The sequence below is a fragment of the Charadrius vociferus genome, unplaced genomic scaffold (genome assembly GCF_000708025.1).
Source record: "Charadrius vociferus isolate BGI_N301 unplaced genomic scaffold, ASM70802v2 scaffold245, whole genome shotgun sequence".
NCBI lineage: Eukaryota > Metazoa > Chordata > Aves > Charadriiformes > Charadriidae > Charadrius > Charadrius vociferus.
In genome coordinates this window covers 127,916-142,761 of record NW_009648533.1, presented here as the reverse complement: position 1 = coordinate 142,761, position 14,846 = coordinate 127,916, and the positions used below count along the sequence as shown (strand labels likewise).

At 37.9% G+C, this 14,846-nt stretch overlaps 1 protein-coding gene across 1 annotated transcript in view; it reads left to right on the top strand.

The window, feature by feature from the left end:
• The window catches only part of TRAF3IP1 (TNF receptor-associated factor 3 interacting protein 1), a 49,173-nt gene that overhangs the window by 22,275 nt on the left and 12,052 nt on the right, over positions 1 to 14,846 (top strand). The window contains exons 9-14 of the mRNA XM_009885818.1: positions 4,945 to 5,043; positions 10,645 to 10,735; positions 11,483 to 11,566; positions 12,202 to 12,310; positions 12,450 to 12,486; positions 12,769 to 12,845. Of these exons, the coding sequence (XP_009884120.1) occupies positions 4,945 to 5,043; positions 10,645 to 10,735; positions 11,483 to 11,566; positions 12,202 to 12,310; positions 12,450 to 12,486; positions 12,769 to 12,845 (497 nt within the window). The remainder of the gene's footprint in view (positions 1 to 4,944; positions 5,044 to 10,644; positions 10,736 to 11,482; positions 11,567 to 12,201; positions 12,311 to 12,449; positions 12,487 to 12,768; positions 12,846 to 14,846) is intronic.

The following is a 14,846-nucleotide window of genomic DNA, read 5'->3' as shown; positions in this document are numbered from 1 at the left end:
ATAATCTAGCAAGTTTACACAAATATGCCTTGCAAAACTTTGGTTTCTTTTTTTTCTGTCAGTGAGCATTAGTGGACAGTATGTCTGAGTTGATAAAATTATTGCATGTTACCTTTCAATAAAGTCACATGTAAAGGTTTGTTAAATGTTTACAGCATGGCAACATTCAGCACAGTGTTTTTGTTTTAGTAAGACTTAAGATATGTTGTTTAAGGTTGTTTTAATAAGATGAAAGACAATTGTGAGGCAAGATATGCTTTCCTGTCAGGATAAATCATACAGCCGTGAACGCTGAATTTGTAACTTTATCACTTACTAATGTTTGGGAAGAGTGCTCTTCCTAAATTTGGCTAGGGACTCCAAACTTCACTTGTTTTCTGAATTTTTCAGTTGTTTCTCAAGGATCCGAAATCTTAGCCTTTGGTCTTTAGAAATTTTGGGTTTATAAATGAAAAGATCATATTTGTCAAAAAAACCCCAACCAACGAAACAAAAAAGGTATATTCCCTGAGATTAACTGAGTTCTGGCCAGTGCAAAAAGGAATTTCCCTGGATGTTTGTTCGATAAGCAGTACACTAAACCATTTACGTTTCTGTTGCACTTTCTGGGGTTTCTTCAGTGAAAAGATGGTTGGGTCAATTCAAGACCAGACAAACCTTTCTGAGTGATTTCAATAGCTTGAGACACTTACATTACTGCAGATGTAAGCTGGAGAACAGGTGATGATAAGGTGTTAAGCAGAACCTCTGGCTTGCAGTCCATTTGATGATTAGAGAAGATTCCTCTGAGTATTGAAACAACAGCATGTGTTTGTAGATGCTTTCTTCAATGTCTGTCATTACAGCTGTGGTCAACAGTATTGCACCTGGACTGGTGTCAGGCTAGGACCTTGTGGTTTGAGTTGGAACAGGGAAGGTGATCTGGGTGTCATCAGTACCGAATCCTATCCCACGTCATCTTCCGCAGTAGCTCAAGCAGGTGTAAGGAACCAAGCCCTGCTGCATTTCTGATGAGAGTGCTGTGGAAGAGAAGGTCAGAGCATCTCTGAAGGAAGGAACTGAGCAGAGCTGTGTAAAAGTCCCATCTCTTTGTGCCAGCCAGGGGTCACCCCTGGTAGCAGTGCAGCCACCACCTCTAATGGATGTGCAGAGCCAGGACTCTGGACTGAATCCTGGCTGCGCTAGTCTTGACAGCAGATGAGGAGGTGGCTCTGTAGTCATCTCCTCCTTGCGTCAGTGCTAAGTCTGTCAAGACTGTCACTTGCGAGAATAGATCTGTGGTATCCATGCTTGTACATTAGTGGATTGATTCAAACTGTAATTGTATTGGTTGCAGGCCATTTTATCAGCCTTTGGATGACAACCTCTTCCGTCTTTGTTGACTGGAGCTATTTAACAAATGGTACAGTCATCAATAAATATCTCTCTGCATCTGCCTTGCATCTGCATTAGTCATTTCTCTTTGTCTCTTTGGACAAGATTTAAGTGAAGATTTTAGTCTTGAGACTTAACAGAGTTTAATAGACAGTTGTGCCAGGCTTTGCAAATAAGTAAATTATTTTACATTTTAAGGTGCTTCATTTCAATTGATTATGTCACCAGTATGTAAGTGTGTTAAATATTGTATTTGCAAACTAATTGGAAACTAGATTCTTGTCAGAATATCCAAAGTACTTAATACTTTCACATCAGGAAGAAAGGAATCTAAACTTGGTTCTGCTAGCAAAGAGGACGAATCTAGAGAAACACCTATGTAAGGAATAAAACAGGCTGCTAACCAGAACTCATATAATGACCAGTGTAAGTGCGATTTCTGTCTGTATTTAAGTGCCTTTTCTCCCCTATTCTTATTTCAGTGACCTGTCTATCTGCGGTCATTCAAGTTTTCTTTCTATGGTTTTGTGTCTGGGTGCTGATACTTTATTTCTAATGAAGAAGCCACTGTACATCAATCAGTTCAACATCTCAGTTCGGAAGATACAATAACACCTGTGAACTGATGTCTGTTAAAATAGCCAATCCTGGCTAAAGAGTGGTACTGTTTAGACTAATGAAGCATGGAGATCTTCATATGCTTAATCTGCCAATTTCACTATTACTAATTTATGTAAAGAGATTGTGTGTTGCTGTGTGTCTTCCCAAGCATCCATGTTTTCTTTGCGTTTCTGTTTTAGTAGGTTTCCATGTGTCAGAGGCAAAATACTGAAGTTACATCAGAGCTTGGGTAGTGTTTTCAGAACAATCAATAGTCATGTTTTCAAAAGGAATCGGGGAAAAAAAATAAAAATATGTTTAGGCACCTTAAATACCTTCGAAAAGATCTGGCAGTTTGGACTTAGGAGCTTGATTCAAGACGGTACTTGAAAATTGAAAATTTTACGTCACATCTCATGTACGTATGTGCTGTGAGGTTTTAATAATTTTGCAGCTGGAAAATGCCATCTGGATTCAATTAAAGACAGTCTTATTTTACTACTTAGTGATCCTTAGCTGATCCTATAACTTTCTTTATTTCTCAAGATTTGAATATTTGCTTTATAGCCTGGACTGGCACTAAAGTACAGTGAGCATACACACCCAATTTTATAGGATTGTCCCTTCTTTAAAATCAGGATCCAGTTTTTCTGATAAATTAAATATGGTTAATGACTTATCCTGTGTTTTGTCTTTAAGGCAAATATTTTAAAATACTCCTCTTTTTATGGTGCAGCAGGCCAGCACACTCAAATTTCAGTTTACGTAAGTGATAAATGCTTTGGGGCATGAGCCCTCTTTTTGTTCTAACACAGCAGAGCTGCAATAGATGAGTAAAGCACAGAGACACTTGAGTAAGTCATCCAGAAGGTAGTTAGAACCTTCTGGAGCTGCCTGTTGCATACTGGTCTCTGTAGTTACTGGTGATGGTGAACAGAGCTTTCTTCATTTTCTAATATTAACTGGACATAAATAATATTAAACAGGAGAACACACAAGTGCTAGTGTCATGACTAAACTTGTAATAAATAAAACTGTAGTGGTGAATGGGGGACTAGTTAAGCAAAACCAGGTATATTTGCTATCCTAGTAATTAATTTAGACCAACATTTGCTTATCTCTATTATGAACAAATTCCTAATGGTATTGGAGCAAATGTTTTGGGTTTTCTTTTTTTTTTTTTTTAAATATAGTTAATGTTACATTTATTACTACTTAGGCAAAGACTGCTTGTATAGTTGCAACATGCCTTGCAGCAAAGCTTGTATCATGCAATAGAGACCGGTTTTGCTAATTTAAAAGTTGACACATACATTGAACATAATTTTTTTTTAAACTTGCAGTGGTGCTTAATTGAGATCTGAATAGGTTTCCTTTCAGACACTGAAATAGTTTATATATAAAAATGGAGTAAAGTGCTTCACTTTCCACTGCTGGTTTGGCTTTTCTGCTAAACTCCAGACCTTACGGGTAACTTGTGACGCTGCTGTATAGGTCGGTGATGAATGTTTACATGCTTGTTTCAGTTTTAATAAATGACAACTCATCCTGGCCTTAATCAGCACAGGTAAATTAAAGTGCTGGTTGACCTTTCTCTGCTGTGTGTTAATCTCCTCCTAAACTAGTAGAATTCTATTTCTACTGCAGTGGACTCTGTATCTTTGTGTATGCTTCCCATGGCGTGGGTGGAAGAGTAGATCCTCTGCTATTGATCTGTATGTCCTCAGTGTTGGATGTTTCAACCCAAGCATTAGGCAGGGCTCTATCTGGTAAATCTTTCCCTGTGTGCTCAGAACTGTTTGTTGATTTGTTCTGGTGGTAGAAACGGTATCTGAGATATCCTGGTTATAGAGAGGGGCCCTGTGAATGAATCTGTTCTTTACCTTTGTGTTACAGTTAACTGTTGCAGATAAGGAGACTTGGAAGTGCTGTGTACCATTCCTGGGCAGCACTTTGGGTACCTCTGTTTTAAATGTTCTCTTTCTGTATCTGTAATCTTGCCTATTTCAGAATTTGTTCTGCTTCTGCTGCATTTTGAAGAGTGTGAGAACTGAGCGTATTACTCCAAATGAAAGGGTGTGTGTGTGTATGCATATATTTTTAATGATAAGATTAAAGCTAAGTATTCTTCCCATTCTGTACATATCTTGACAAACTGTATGAATAGTTTAACTCTTCTTGACCACGTGTGTTCAATGCACAGGTATATTTTCAGGAATGATGTACAAATGGTGTTGAATTGTTTCTTCTTTGTGTCCCTTCACCCTGAGTGTCTCTTCTCCCTGGGCAGATAATTTAGAAATCAGATATATACGTGAATATTTCAGCTTTCTTCCACTGTGTGTTACTTTGCCTTTGTCAACATTGTCCTATTGTACCGGGAGAATTAATTTACGATAATTGGTAGATGAAATGGTCTTTCATTTTTATGCAAAAATAAAACTGCTTTAGGTAGCATCAAAACTGAACAGCATTTGTGGACTAGGTTCTTTTATGGCATTAACAGGAAGTTGTGGAGTTCAGCTACCAGAAAACAGCTTTTCTTGCTTGAAATTTCTTAATGGCTTTAATATGAAATATATTTAAAGCTAAAGCCTTTGAAACAAACCAAAGTGCTAAAATACACAGTATTGTTTGTATACTACTTGGAATGCATAATGCAATTACTTAGACTTTATTAGGTAAATAATGTATTGTTTCACCAGATATCAGGCTAACAAATAATATCTGTAAATCATTTCTGAATTGAAGAAGCTGCCATTAGTTTGCAGTAACATACGGAGTTCAAACAGTGGTCATGTAAAAAGTCTTTGTGAGCTTTGAACGTTATTTATTTACACTCAAGATGGTTTATTAAACTAGGATAGCCCTTAAAGAATTAGTAAGTGTAACAGGTATTTAGCATAGCTTTTTACTTTAAATTTTTATTGTATCTTTGATTTCATTTGACTATAAATCATTTTGTTATAGGAACCATGGAAACAAAGAGCATGGCAGATAGGATTTCAGAAGACAATGTTGCTAAACTGCAAGAGAAAGCTGAACCAGGACTTACAGTAAAACAAAAAGGTAGGGAGAAAAAAAAACTTGACTGCCGTGGAAAGTATAACTTGAGTGCTTCGGGGTTGAACTTGAATCCGCACAGGTAAATGATTTAAGGAGGGTGATTTACACTTAATCCAGCTGCTGCCTTGTGTTTTAATTACATCTTGTGATTAATGTTGTGGTTTGAAAAATGTACATTCCCTTATAAAACAGTTAGTTTATATTCTGTCCTTCCTTACTCTTATGCAAGTTTTCAAAGAGGCCAGTGCTTACAATGTCCCAAGGAAAATGCAGGGCTGCTGTGCCTGAATCCCTTGGTGACTTGTTCTATGTAAGAACGGAATCATTGCACGTTGCCTTTTTGTACAAGTATTCGTGAGGCTTATGTATTGTTTGCATTTTACAGGATTTTAGAAGATTCAATTTCTGCATTCTTATTTTCCCCATTTTTTTTTGGTATATAGCTCCCAAGATGTATGTTGTTAATGAGGTATTTGTATCCCGCTACAGTATACATGGAGCCATAGCAGCAAAATGTAGGAGGAAGAACTGAAATTTAAGCAAATAGCTGAGTTCTTGTTTTCTCCAGATCCAGATGCCTGACCTAGTTAGGTACCGTGTATGTGGGAGGTCAAAGGCTGTTTCCGAGTCCACCTGTGGCCTTCAGGGCCTCATAGTTATGTCAGTCTAATGAAATGTAGACAGTTGTCCAAGACATTTGTGTGACCTTAGACAACTGGGAGAGCTTCCATGGTAATTCCTTTTAATCTTTTGGAGCTGTCTTGTGTATTGGAATGTATCTATTATGGAATATAACTTTATATTCCTCTATTTCTAATTTGAATGTATGAAAGAGGAGTACCCCCAGGTTCATTATTGATTTAGATTGGATTCTCAGGTGGTGTAAGAACCAAATATTATATTGACTTTTCTTTATTTTCACCTGTATTCAATAAGATAGTGTAACATAGCAGTGCATTAGTGAACCTTAATTTTCTGTAAATTCTTAGGGAGTTGAAATTGTCATTCACACATTTAATAGCTTTCACAGTTGAAATGTGAAATCAATTATGACAGTTGATAAGAACAGTCATTGTAGATAGCTAAGTTGGATGCTATGCAAGATTTTTCTTGTTAAATTCTAAAATGAGCTTTTTGGGGGGTTTCACTGGTGAGTTTATCTTCTCGCAGTTTTGGTAATTACGTTGAGGTACATTTCTCTGGGAGGAGTAATGCCAGGCTCTATTCTAAAGTTTATCTCAAAGTAACCTTAAGATGTTGTCAGTCATTCGGTTGAGCCATTGCAGCCACCTACCACCCATCGGCAGAGAAATGAGGTTATATGCAAAATATGAACGTCCTTTCTACCATCTTGGCAGAGGGTCTGGGAGGGCAGTGTCGTAAACTGAGTTGTGCTAATCCAGTTCTTCAGGCAGTGTCTGAATGCATGTGCTAATGGGAGGAAATGGGGAGTGTGAAGGCAGGAGTGCTTATGTGGTGGCAATGCCAGTTTACACTAGTGGGAGCGTTTAGGAAACTCTGCTTAGTTTGCCAGTGCCCTTTGAAGCATCCTGGAAATCACAGTCCTTGCAAGATGGTTAGGCACTGTCTTGTCTGCTTATGTAGCTGGTTCGTGATACCGTTTGGTTGGTTAATTGCACATTAAGGTTTATACTCTAGCTAACTCTAGTGGAATAAAATGGACACTGGGTGTTGAAACGGCTTGAAAATCGCAGTTGTCCTTCTGCAACTCCAAACCTGCCTTTGGAGTAGGTTAGTCAGAGAGGAGATGATGACAGTTCTTCCACAAAGTTTTCCAGGGTTTAGGGGGGGTACTTGAGACTACTTGAAAAGAAATATTACATTCTGCATACTGCTTCTGAATTTCCTCTATTCCCATATTTGCTGACTGTGTAAACTTAACTTTGAGGGGTGAGCAGTCCCTGTGCTTTAGTAGTTCAAAGTACATTGGCATGGCTGTGCCTCTCAAATCTGTTGTATCTTTTACACATCTTACTTAACTTTCAAGAGTGTCTACTTGGATATTCTATCAAGACAAACATTTTGATTGTCCAGTGTCTTTTGGCTTTTAAAAAATGTTTCATTTCTGATGAGGGTGTTCATCTTAGTGACCAGAACGTTGATGTTTTTAGCATGGAAGTATGTTTGTTGAAAATGCTCCTTAATCTGTTTGTCCCTGTTCTCCCAGGCCCAGTAGTCATTCCCAAGTAAGAAGCTAGCTGGTGCTTCATATCTTAACTTGGTCAGATTATTGTTTAAGAATTTGTATAACTTCTCTGAAAAATCAACTGATTTGTTATTTCCAGGTGAATTTGCCAGTGACTCAGGAACGTTATAATGACAATAGACCATCACGGAACATACCAATGATAGTTTAAAAGTTCTAATAAAAAAACAGTGCTTTTTAATAAATAAAGGACTTCTCTAGTTTAGTGCTTTTTTTCCCTTTTATGCTATGTATTAATTTTAAACTGTAACAAAGCATAATCTAGTTATGTTCAAATGCTTTGAGTAGACCTTATTCAAGTAGTTTCTATTTAAAAGAATATCAAAAAGCCATCTATGAAAATGCTTTGTGTGCTTTGGGTTAAGTGTTTAAAAAAAAAAAGTAGTTTATGAGCACTTTATGGGTTCTAACTTGAAAATAAGGAGAACCTGTGGGAAACTTTTTGCAATATATTACAGGTAGTTATTGCAATAACCAGATTAATTAAACATACATTTCCCATTTTGTTAATGTCAGTGCAGGACATTGTTTCTGTCCTTGTATTACTTGTTGTGTTTGTGGCTTCTGTTCATTTTAAAAGTGAAAGTGATCCACAAAACCATTCCTCAAATAACTGGATAATTGGGCCAGTAACAGTGAATCTGGAAGTCTCCTGGAAGTCTGGTATATGTGAGGTCCCTGAAGCATTTCTTACTTTGCTCTGTGCAAGTGTCACAGCACTGTTCTGTGATACCATCACTGTCCTGTCTCCACTGGTACTGTGGGGCTAGGATGAACCAGGGAAGTGAGATTTTAGAGATGCCCATTTCTCACACACAGTAAATGAATGCTTGCAGGACTCCTTTCAACTGTTGACTTTCTATCTTGTGAGCAGCTGTTATGTCAGTGTAATGCATGTCAGGATGTAGCAAGAGCAAGAAATCAGCTGAGAACTTGACTATGGTTGATAACTGCTCCAAAAGCTAAATTCCTTAAGCAATCTGCACTCATTGCTTGATGGTAGCTGTTTCCTTGAAAACAAAAATAGTGATTCTTGCAAGCGTTGTTTCCTGGGAGCTGGGTGTATATAGAGGCAAGGGAGGACTGTATGTGCTTCCTACAAACCTGCAGAAACCTGCTATGCCAAAGATCAGTGATGGCTTTCCAGTAGAAGTAAAGCTGTACTATTAACAGCCTGAATGTAACACCTAAAAAATTAAAAATCCTGGACATGCTCACTCACCTCTGCAAGCCTGTATGCATAAAGGCTGCCAAAGAGTTATTTGTTTGGTCTGACTTAACTGGGGTACCCACAGTCACCAGTGGGCTGTCTCAGCTCATGTGATTGTACGTGCAGGCCCTAAGCAGAGCCTTTATGCAAAACCTAATATTTTATTAAGGAGCAGACCTCTGTTTTTTATTTCTCCATACTTTAGTAATCTCCATCATGTGGGAAAATGCCTTTTACTGTGTGGAAGGGGAATTTTGAAATCCCTATTGCATCCGTTAGGCAGGGATGCTAAATGAGATACTCACGGAAGCGCAGGAAGCTCATGGTAGAGCCAGCAACAGAGCGCAGCTTTCTGACTTGGACCCCTCTCAGTCTTAATATAGGGACCACTCCAGCTCATGTGCTGGACTGTAGGACTGGTTGATGCATGGTGGTCATTTCTGTACCAATAAGACTGAGGGAAAACTTACCATAGTGCTTATGGTTAAGTGTATTTACATATAGTATCAATTATGTTGGAAGAGACCTTTAAGATCAAGTCCAGCCATAAACCGAACACTGCCAAGTCCACCACTAAACCATGTCCCCAAGTGCAACATCTATAGGTCTTTTAAGTACCTCCAGGGACGGTGACTCAACCACTTCCCTGGGTAGCCTGTTCCAGTGCTTGAGAAGTCCTTCAGTGAAGAAATTTTTCCTACTGTCCAAGCTAAACTGCCCCTGGCGCAACTTGAGGTCATTTCCTCTTGTCCTATCACATGTTACTTGGGAAAAGAGACTGACACCCACCTCACTACAACCTTCTTTCAGGTAGTTGTAGAGAGTGATAAGGTCTCCCCTGAGCCACCTTTTCTCCAGGCTAAACAACCCCAGTTCCCTCAGCTGTTCCCTGTAAGACTTGTTCTCTTGCATCTTCTTTATGTTCTCCAGTAGAATCAATACACTGTATTAACATTTTTTTCCTCCCTTCAAAATGTAGTATATGTTCTGTACAGTAGTTTTAAAAGAGAAGGTCCTACCTGTGAATACGCACAAATGCTTTAGGAAAGTGGAATGCAATAGACTCCGTGAAAGATACTTGGATTTCTTTGCCTAAGTTTGGGCTGGTAAAAGCCCAACTGCCTTGGCCTTTTTCTTTCAGTGATTTTGGAGCAGAGGGACACTGATGTCAACAACAGTGTTAGAGGAGTCCTTTCTGTGTGTGGCATTATATAGAAGAAATGCTTACCAATAGATTATTCATCTGACCAAGCTTTCTAGATGGAATCCAAGAACATCAAATGACTTCTACCTACCAAAATTATTTGTAGAAATGCTAAAGCAGAAAGTGGTAAATGATGTCCGTAATCCTGCACAGTTAGATTGTCAAGGCAAAGATGTCATTCATCTTGTTCTCCGCCATTATAGAGAGCGGTCTTACCTGAGCTTGGTAGGTGTGGGTTCATGCCGCTAACTGCAGTGGACTAGACAGCATAACTCAGTGGGAAGCCTATCAGTTGGGTAGGAGTGGTTAAACTGGTTCTGTCTGATTTAAATTGCAAATGGGCGAACTCCATGGAAAGCATAACTGTGCTGGGATTACAGAAGAAGCCCTCATCCTCGAATCATAGAATCCTTGATGATGAAAGGGACAGACAGATGGAGGTCAGCCAGTCCAACCCCCTGCTCAAATCTTGGTCAACTAAGAATACCAGCAGAGGAAAATAAGAAGTTAAGGTAAACAAAAGCTTTAACCCCCCCCAGCGTAGAGTATATAGGGGTTTTTCTTAATGTTTTTTCCTCTTACAATTTTGTCTAATGAGCAACTTGAAGTATTGCAAATGTTACTGCGCAACTGTGGAAGAATTGAGTGAGATTATGTCATTTTCACAGATGAGGGAATTTCACTATATTAAGAAACACATAAAAAATAAAGTTCAAATATTTTTTCGATGTCCCTTTTGAATTGTGAATGCTCTGAGATGTTTAAAAACTGGAAGTTCGCAAGATATTTAACTTTTATATAAGCTTATAGAATTTTATTTCTAATTTTAAAAGTTTGTCATGTGATGTGTTTCATGAGCACACATTCAAATATAGTGCTGATAAGATTCAATATACTGTTTTAAGAAAAGTTAGATTTGCCTTGCCAGCTAAGCCAAAATTGTATGTTTGTTTCACTTAATAGAAGCAGAAGCAGAGAATATGGCTCCTGAAAAGTCTGCAGTATCTGAAAATGGTGAAGTACCTAATGATCTTCCACCTCAGCCCATCCAAAGGTTTGTTCCTATCCTTTACTCTGTTTGAATCAAACTGTGATGTGTCTGGAGGTAATACAGTCCATTTGAAAACAGCAAGGAAACTTGGAGCAGTGTGTTTCTGCTAGTGGTACCAAGTAATAATGTTATCCCATGTATGGTTCCCTTTATTCACTTTCATTTCCTTCTGTAAAGAAATCTTTAATATTGTGAAGTGTTTTGGACTTATTTTCGTAATCCATAAAGTGCTTCAATGTAATGTTATTAAAATATGAGGGACATGTGGAAAGTCTAATGAGAAGAACATTGCATTACATACATGACTTTCATAAGTGTGATGTAACGGATAAGATGAACTTGCCTTTCAAATCCCAATTTACTTTTTCTTTGTCCAGCGAAGGATTATGTAATTGTATCACTTGTGTAAATAATTTTTTTCTGTTTACATTGCAGTGTGTACTGTTAATGCTAAATTTGTTGTTAATGGTAAAAAACTGTGCTGTATACAGGTTATTTTTTAGTGAGACAAATCAAGAGGTGGGTCTACACAGAATCATAATTTTTTTTTTAGGACACATTTTCTAGATTTTTCTAGACTCCTACTAGGATAGCAAGTATTGCAATATTGGATTGTATACTGGGGATGTTTTCAGTGTTTTTATGCATTGGCTAATTTACTCAGCTCGTGTGTTTACATGTCTGTTCTTTTGGAGGACATGTGAGGCTTCCTTTTATAGTATAAATGAAAAAGCCTCTTTGTTATTGCAGACGTATTCCCCGTCCTAGCAGTGCAAGGCCAGCACCACCCCGAGTAAAACGTCAAGAAAGCGCAGAGGTCTTACTTCCAGAAAGGTAAAGAATGTGGGAGATGCAGAGCAGATGTTTCTAGCATTGACGCCACAGTATTCTCAGATCTTCTGTGCCTTGCCTGCTGCTCAACAGCTTTAGGATGGATCACCTCACTGCTCATTGATTCAGACTGGAAAATTCAAGCCTGCTTTATTTGTTTTATTGTTTCTGAAAATCCAGTGGAATACCTAGAAATAAGGGTTGCTAGTCCCATCTGGAAGTTTAAAAAATAAGATTTAATATTTTTGCTTTTGGGAACTCTGAAATAGATAACCCTAGGACATTAACCTAAGCTACCACTAGAATATATCTGTGAAACATGCAGTAAATATCCCATGCTCAAAAAAGGCTGAAACAGCTATTTGAAATTATGGCCTAAATGGCTTACAGGTGATCTCTGGTAAGTGCCAATCACTAAAGCAGTATGTTTAGAAGGAAATATATGTCCTTTTGCAAGAGAAGGATATCTGTTTTCAGAGTTGGGCTGTGAATGGAAATGACAGTTTGATGTGCTCTTAGTTGGTGCTGCTTTATTTTTTTGGGAGGGAGGAAGGGTGGGAACTGCTGTTTCTTCTAGGTGGAACTTAGTAGGTTTGGACAGATCTTAGTAAGTTTTCGTTTTGTTGTGTCTCTTTCAGGAGTGGTGGTGGTAAAGCAGTCTCAAATGTGATCATAGACCAGCAGATTTCTGATGATGATGACCAGTTTGTGGTGGAGGCAGCACTGCCTCTGCCAGAAATGGAAACGGTCTGTTAATTTTACAAATTTTACATGCTTTGTTTGTAACTTACTTGTTTAAGTAGCTTATAGCTGAATATTTTTGAATAGTTGTATATTATAGCAATACCAATTTATTGCAACTAAAGCTCTCTTCCTGCATGTGTAGGAGCCAGAAGTGGAGCTGGTTGAGGATGAAAAGCATGGTATGTTTACTTTTACATATATTTATATATATATAATAAAACCATGGGTTTAAACCAAATGCTGAACACTGATGATTAAAATTTGATTTCAAGGATACTGCAGAAAATAGATCAAATGACAAATACCTTGTATCTCAGTAATTAAAATACATAATAAAATGCTTTTCCTGTTGCCTTAAAAATTGTTTACATTAAAAAAATTGAGCAGTTGGTTTTGTCTGAATGTTTACAACAACATTTTAGTGCCAACCAGTGCTGAGAAATATACTGATTTTCCAACAGGTGGGCTTGTAAAAAGAATCCTAGAAACAAAGAAAGATTATGAGGCATCACAGAAATCATCAAAGATGACAGACACGGTAAGATGGTAATGGCCTTCAAAGATCCGTGAATATTAAATATTGCAATTGTGACCTTTTTCTCTGTCTTAAATGTGCTTTTTCCATTTATGATCAAGCTTTTCTCCTTCATGTCTTATGCTCTTTCCTCTTCATTAGTCTGTCAGATATTGTTACATTCTCTGTGTATTCCTTTCTCTTTCTTACCTTTAATTTTTGTGGTTCTGGGTTTTTTTCAGTATTTCAGTACAATTTTTCAGGGAGCCTTCTTTAACCTATTCTTTTGTTTTCCAGAACAAAGTCTGCTGATTTCAGCCTTGTCCTGATGTAGTAGGGCGCACTGCATTTGTACAGCTGCACCATTATTGTTTCCATCTTAGCTGTCCTCTGGGCATTTAAAGAGCAGTATCCTATTGCCCAGCAATCATTATCATTGTCTAAAAAAACAAAGGGTTCTCTGGTGCAGTTAACTATATAAAGTATTTTTGTATCACCTAATGTTTCCCTAGTAATATCCTAGCATACCCGAGCATTCAGGTCTGAATCTATGAAGTGATTTGATTTTATTTTTTCCACAATCAGTAGTTGGGAAAGGGAAAGTCTTTTTTGTTATTGCTGGGTTTTATGTTGATGTTTTGGGGTGGGTTCTTTTTTGGTTTTTACAGCTTATAAAAGGTCTAGAGAGAGTCTAGCAGTGACCACCAACGAAAAGCAAAAGGTTTGAACCCTCCTGATTTCAGTGTCTTCCTGTGACAACTGGAGAGCTCTTGTTTTTTCAGCCTTACAAAGCTCATGTTACAAGAAACAGCAAAAGGCAGAGCATTTAGATGGACTTTTCTGATCCATTGGCCCTTTGGAAAGTTTCTAAATCACTGAGCTAGTTTGATATGCTGGTGAGAAAGCACTGGAGAATGCAGTGCAGAGTGCTGTTATAAAAAGACAGACAGGTACGTAATGTTTTGGAAAGGCGAATGCATTTCATGAACTCTTAAATCTTCAATTCCAATCACATCTTATCTTTTTTTTTTAATGTTAATTCAGTATTGTAGGTTTTTAGAATATATATATTCTTTTTCAGGAATGATCTGTATTTTGGCATACTGTTTTAAGATGCTGCAACTGAAACCTCAGGAGTCCAGCTTTTCACAGAGCATGAAGCTCTTTGAAATAGCTGTCTGAAATCAGTAATAACTTTTGAAGCCTTGACCACTTGACTGCCTGTTTTGGCTTTATCAACTACAGTAATTTGGCAGTGAGTAATGATATTATGATAGGTTATGAGCAAAGTGTACGGCAGGAAAAAAAAAAGTCCCTGAGAGACTAAAAATATGGTAGACAGTAGACTGTTTTAAAAACCTGATCTTACCGAGAACTTGTATGACTATAATTGCTTCTACAATCTGCAGCAAAAGTGACACAATGTTAACTTTTAGGATTGAAATTTTGGGAGGGTAAAATCAATAATTCTCTTAGAGATATGCCCATATTCTTTCGTGTCCCGTAGTAATGGGTTATGCTGCCACACAGACCAGCCTTTTCATTCCTTCCCAGCAAGTTGAAAAAGTTGGGATGGCAGATCTCAGACTCTTGGGGGAGTATCTTCCTGTCTGAAGTTTGGGACTATCTGAGATCTGGGCCTGCTTGGCTGGAAGAAAATTCCTTTCATGTATTGCAAGGGCTGAGATTATAGAAGGAAATGAATTCTTATAATAGGAAAACACCCTTAGTTTTCCTGTTCATAATCTGTTATGAGTAGTTACAGCTTTTTCCCACTTGCTGGATTATATACTGTTTATTATAAATGTGCAGCTTGTAGTGTGTGCATGCTGATCATTGAAACACTGTTGGCTATTTCTAATGAATTTGTCCGATGTGAAAATTTGCCTGCTTGAGTAGGTTCTGTCTTTATAGAACTCTTTGGAGAAAAGAAGGGTTAAAAGTTGATATTACTCTGTTTATGCAGTAGCTCTAAAGCGCATTACTAGAGTGCATGTTGAGCTGGCACTTGCAGGAACAAGACAT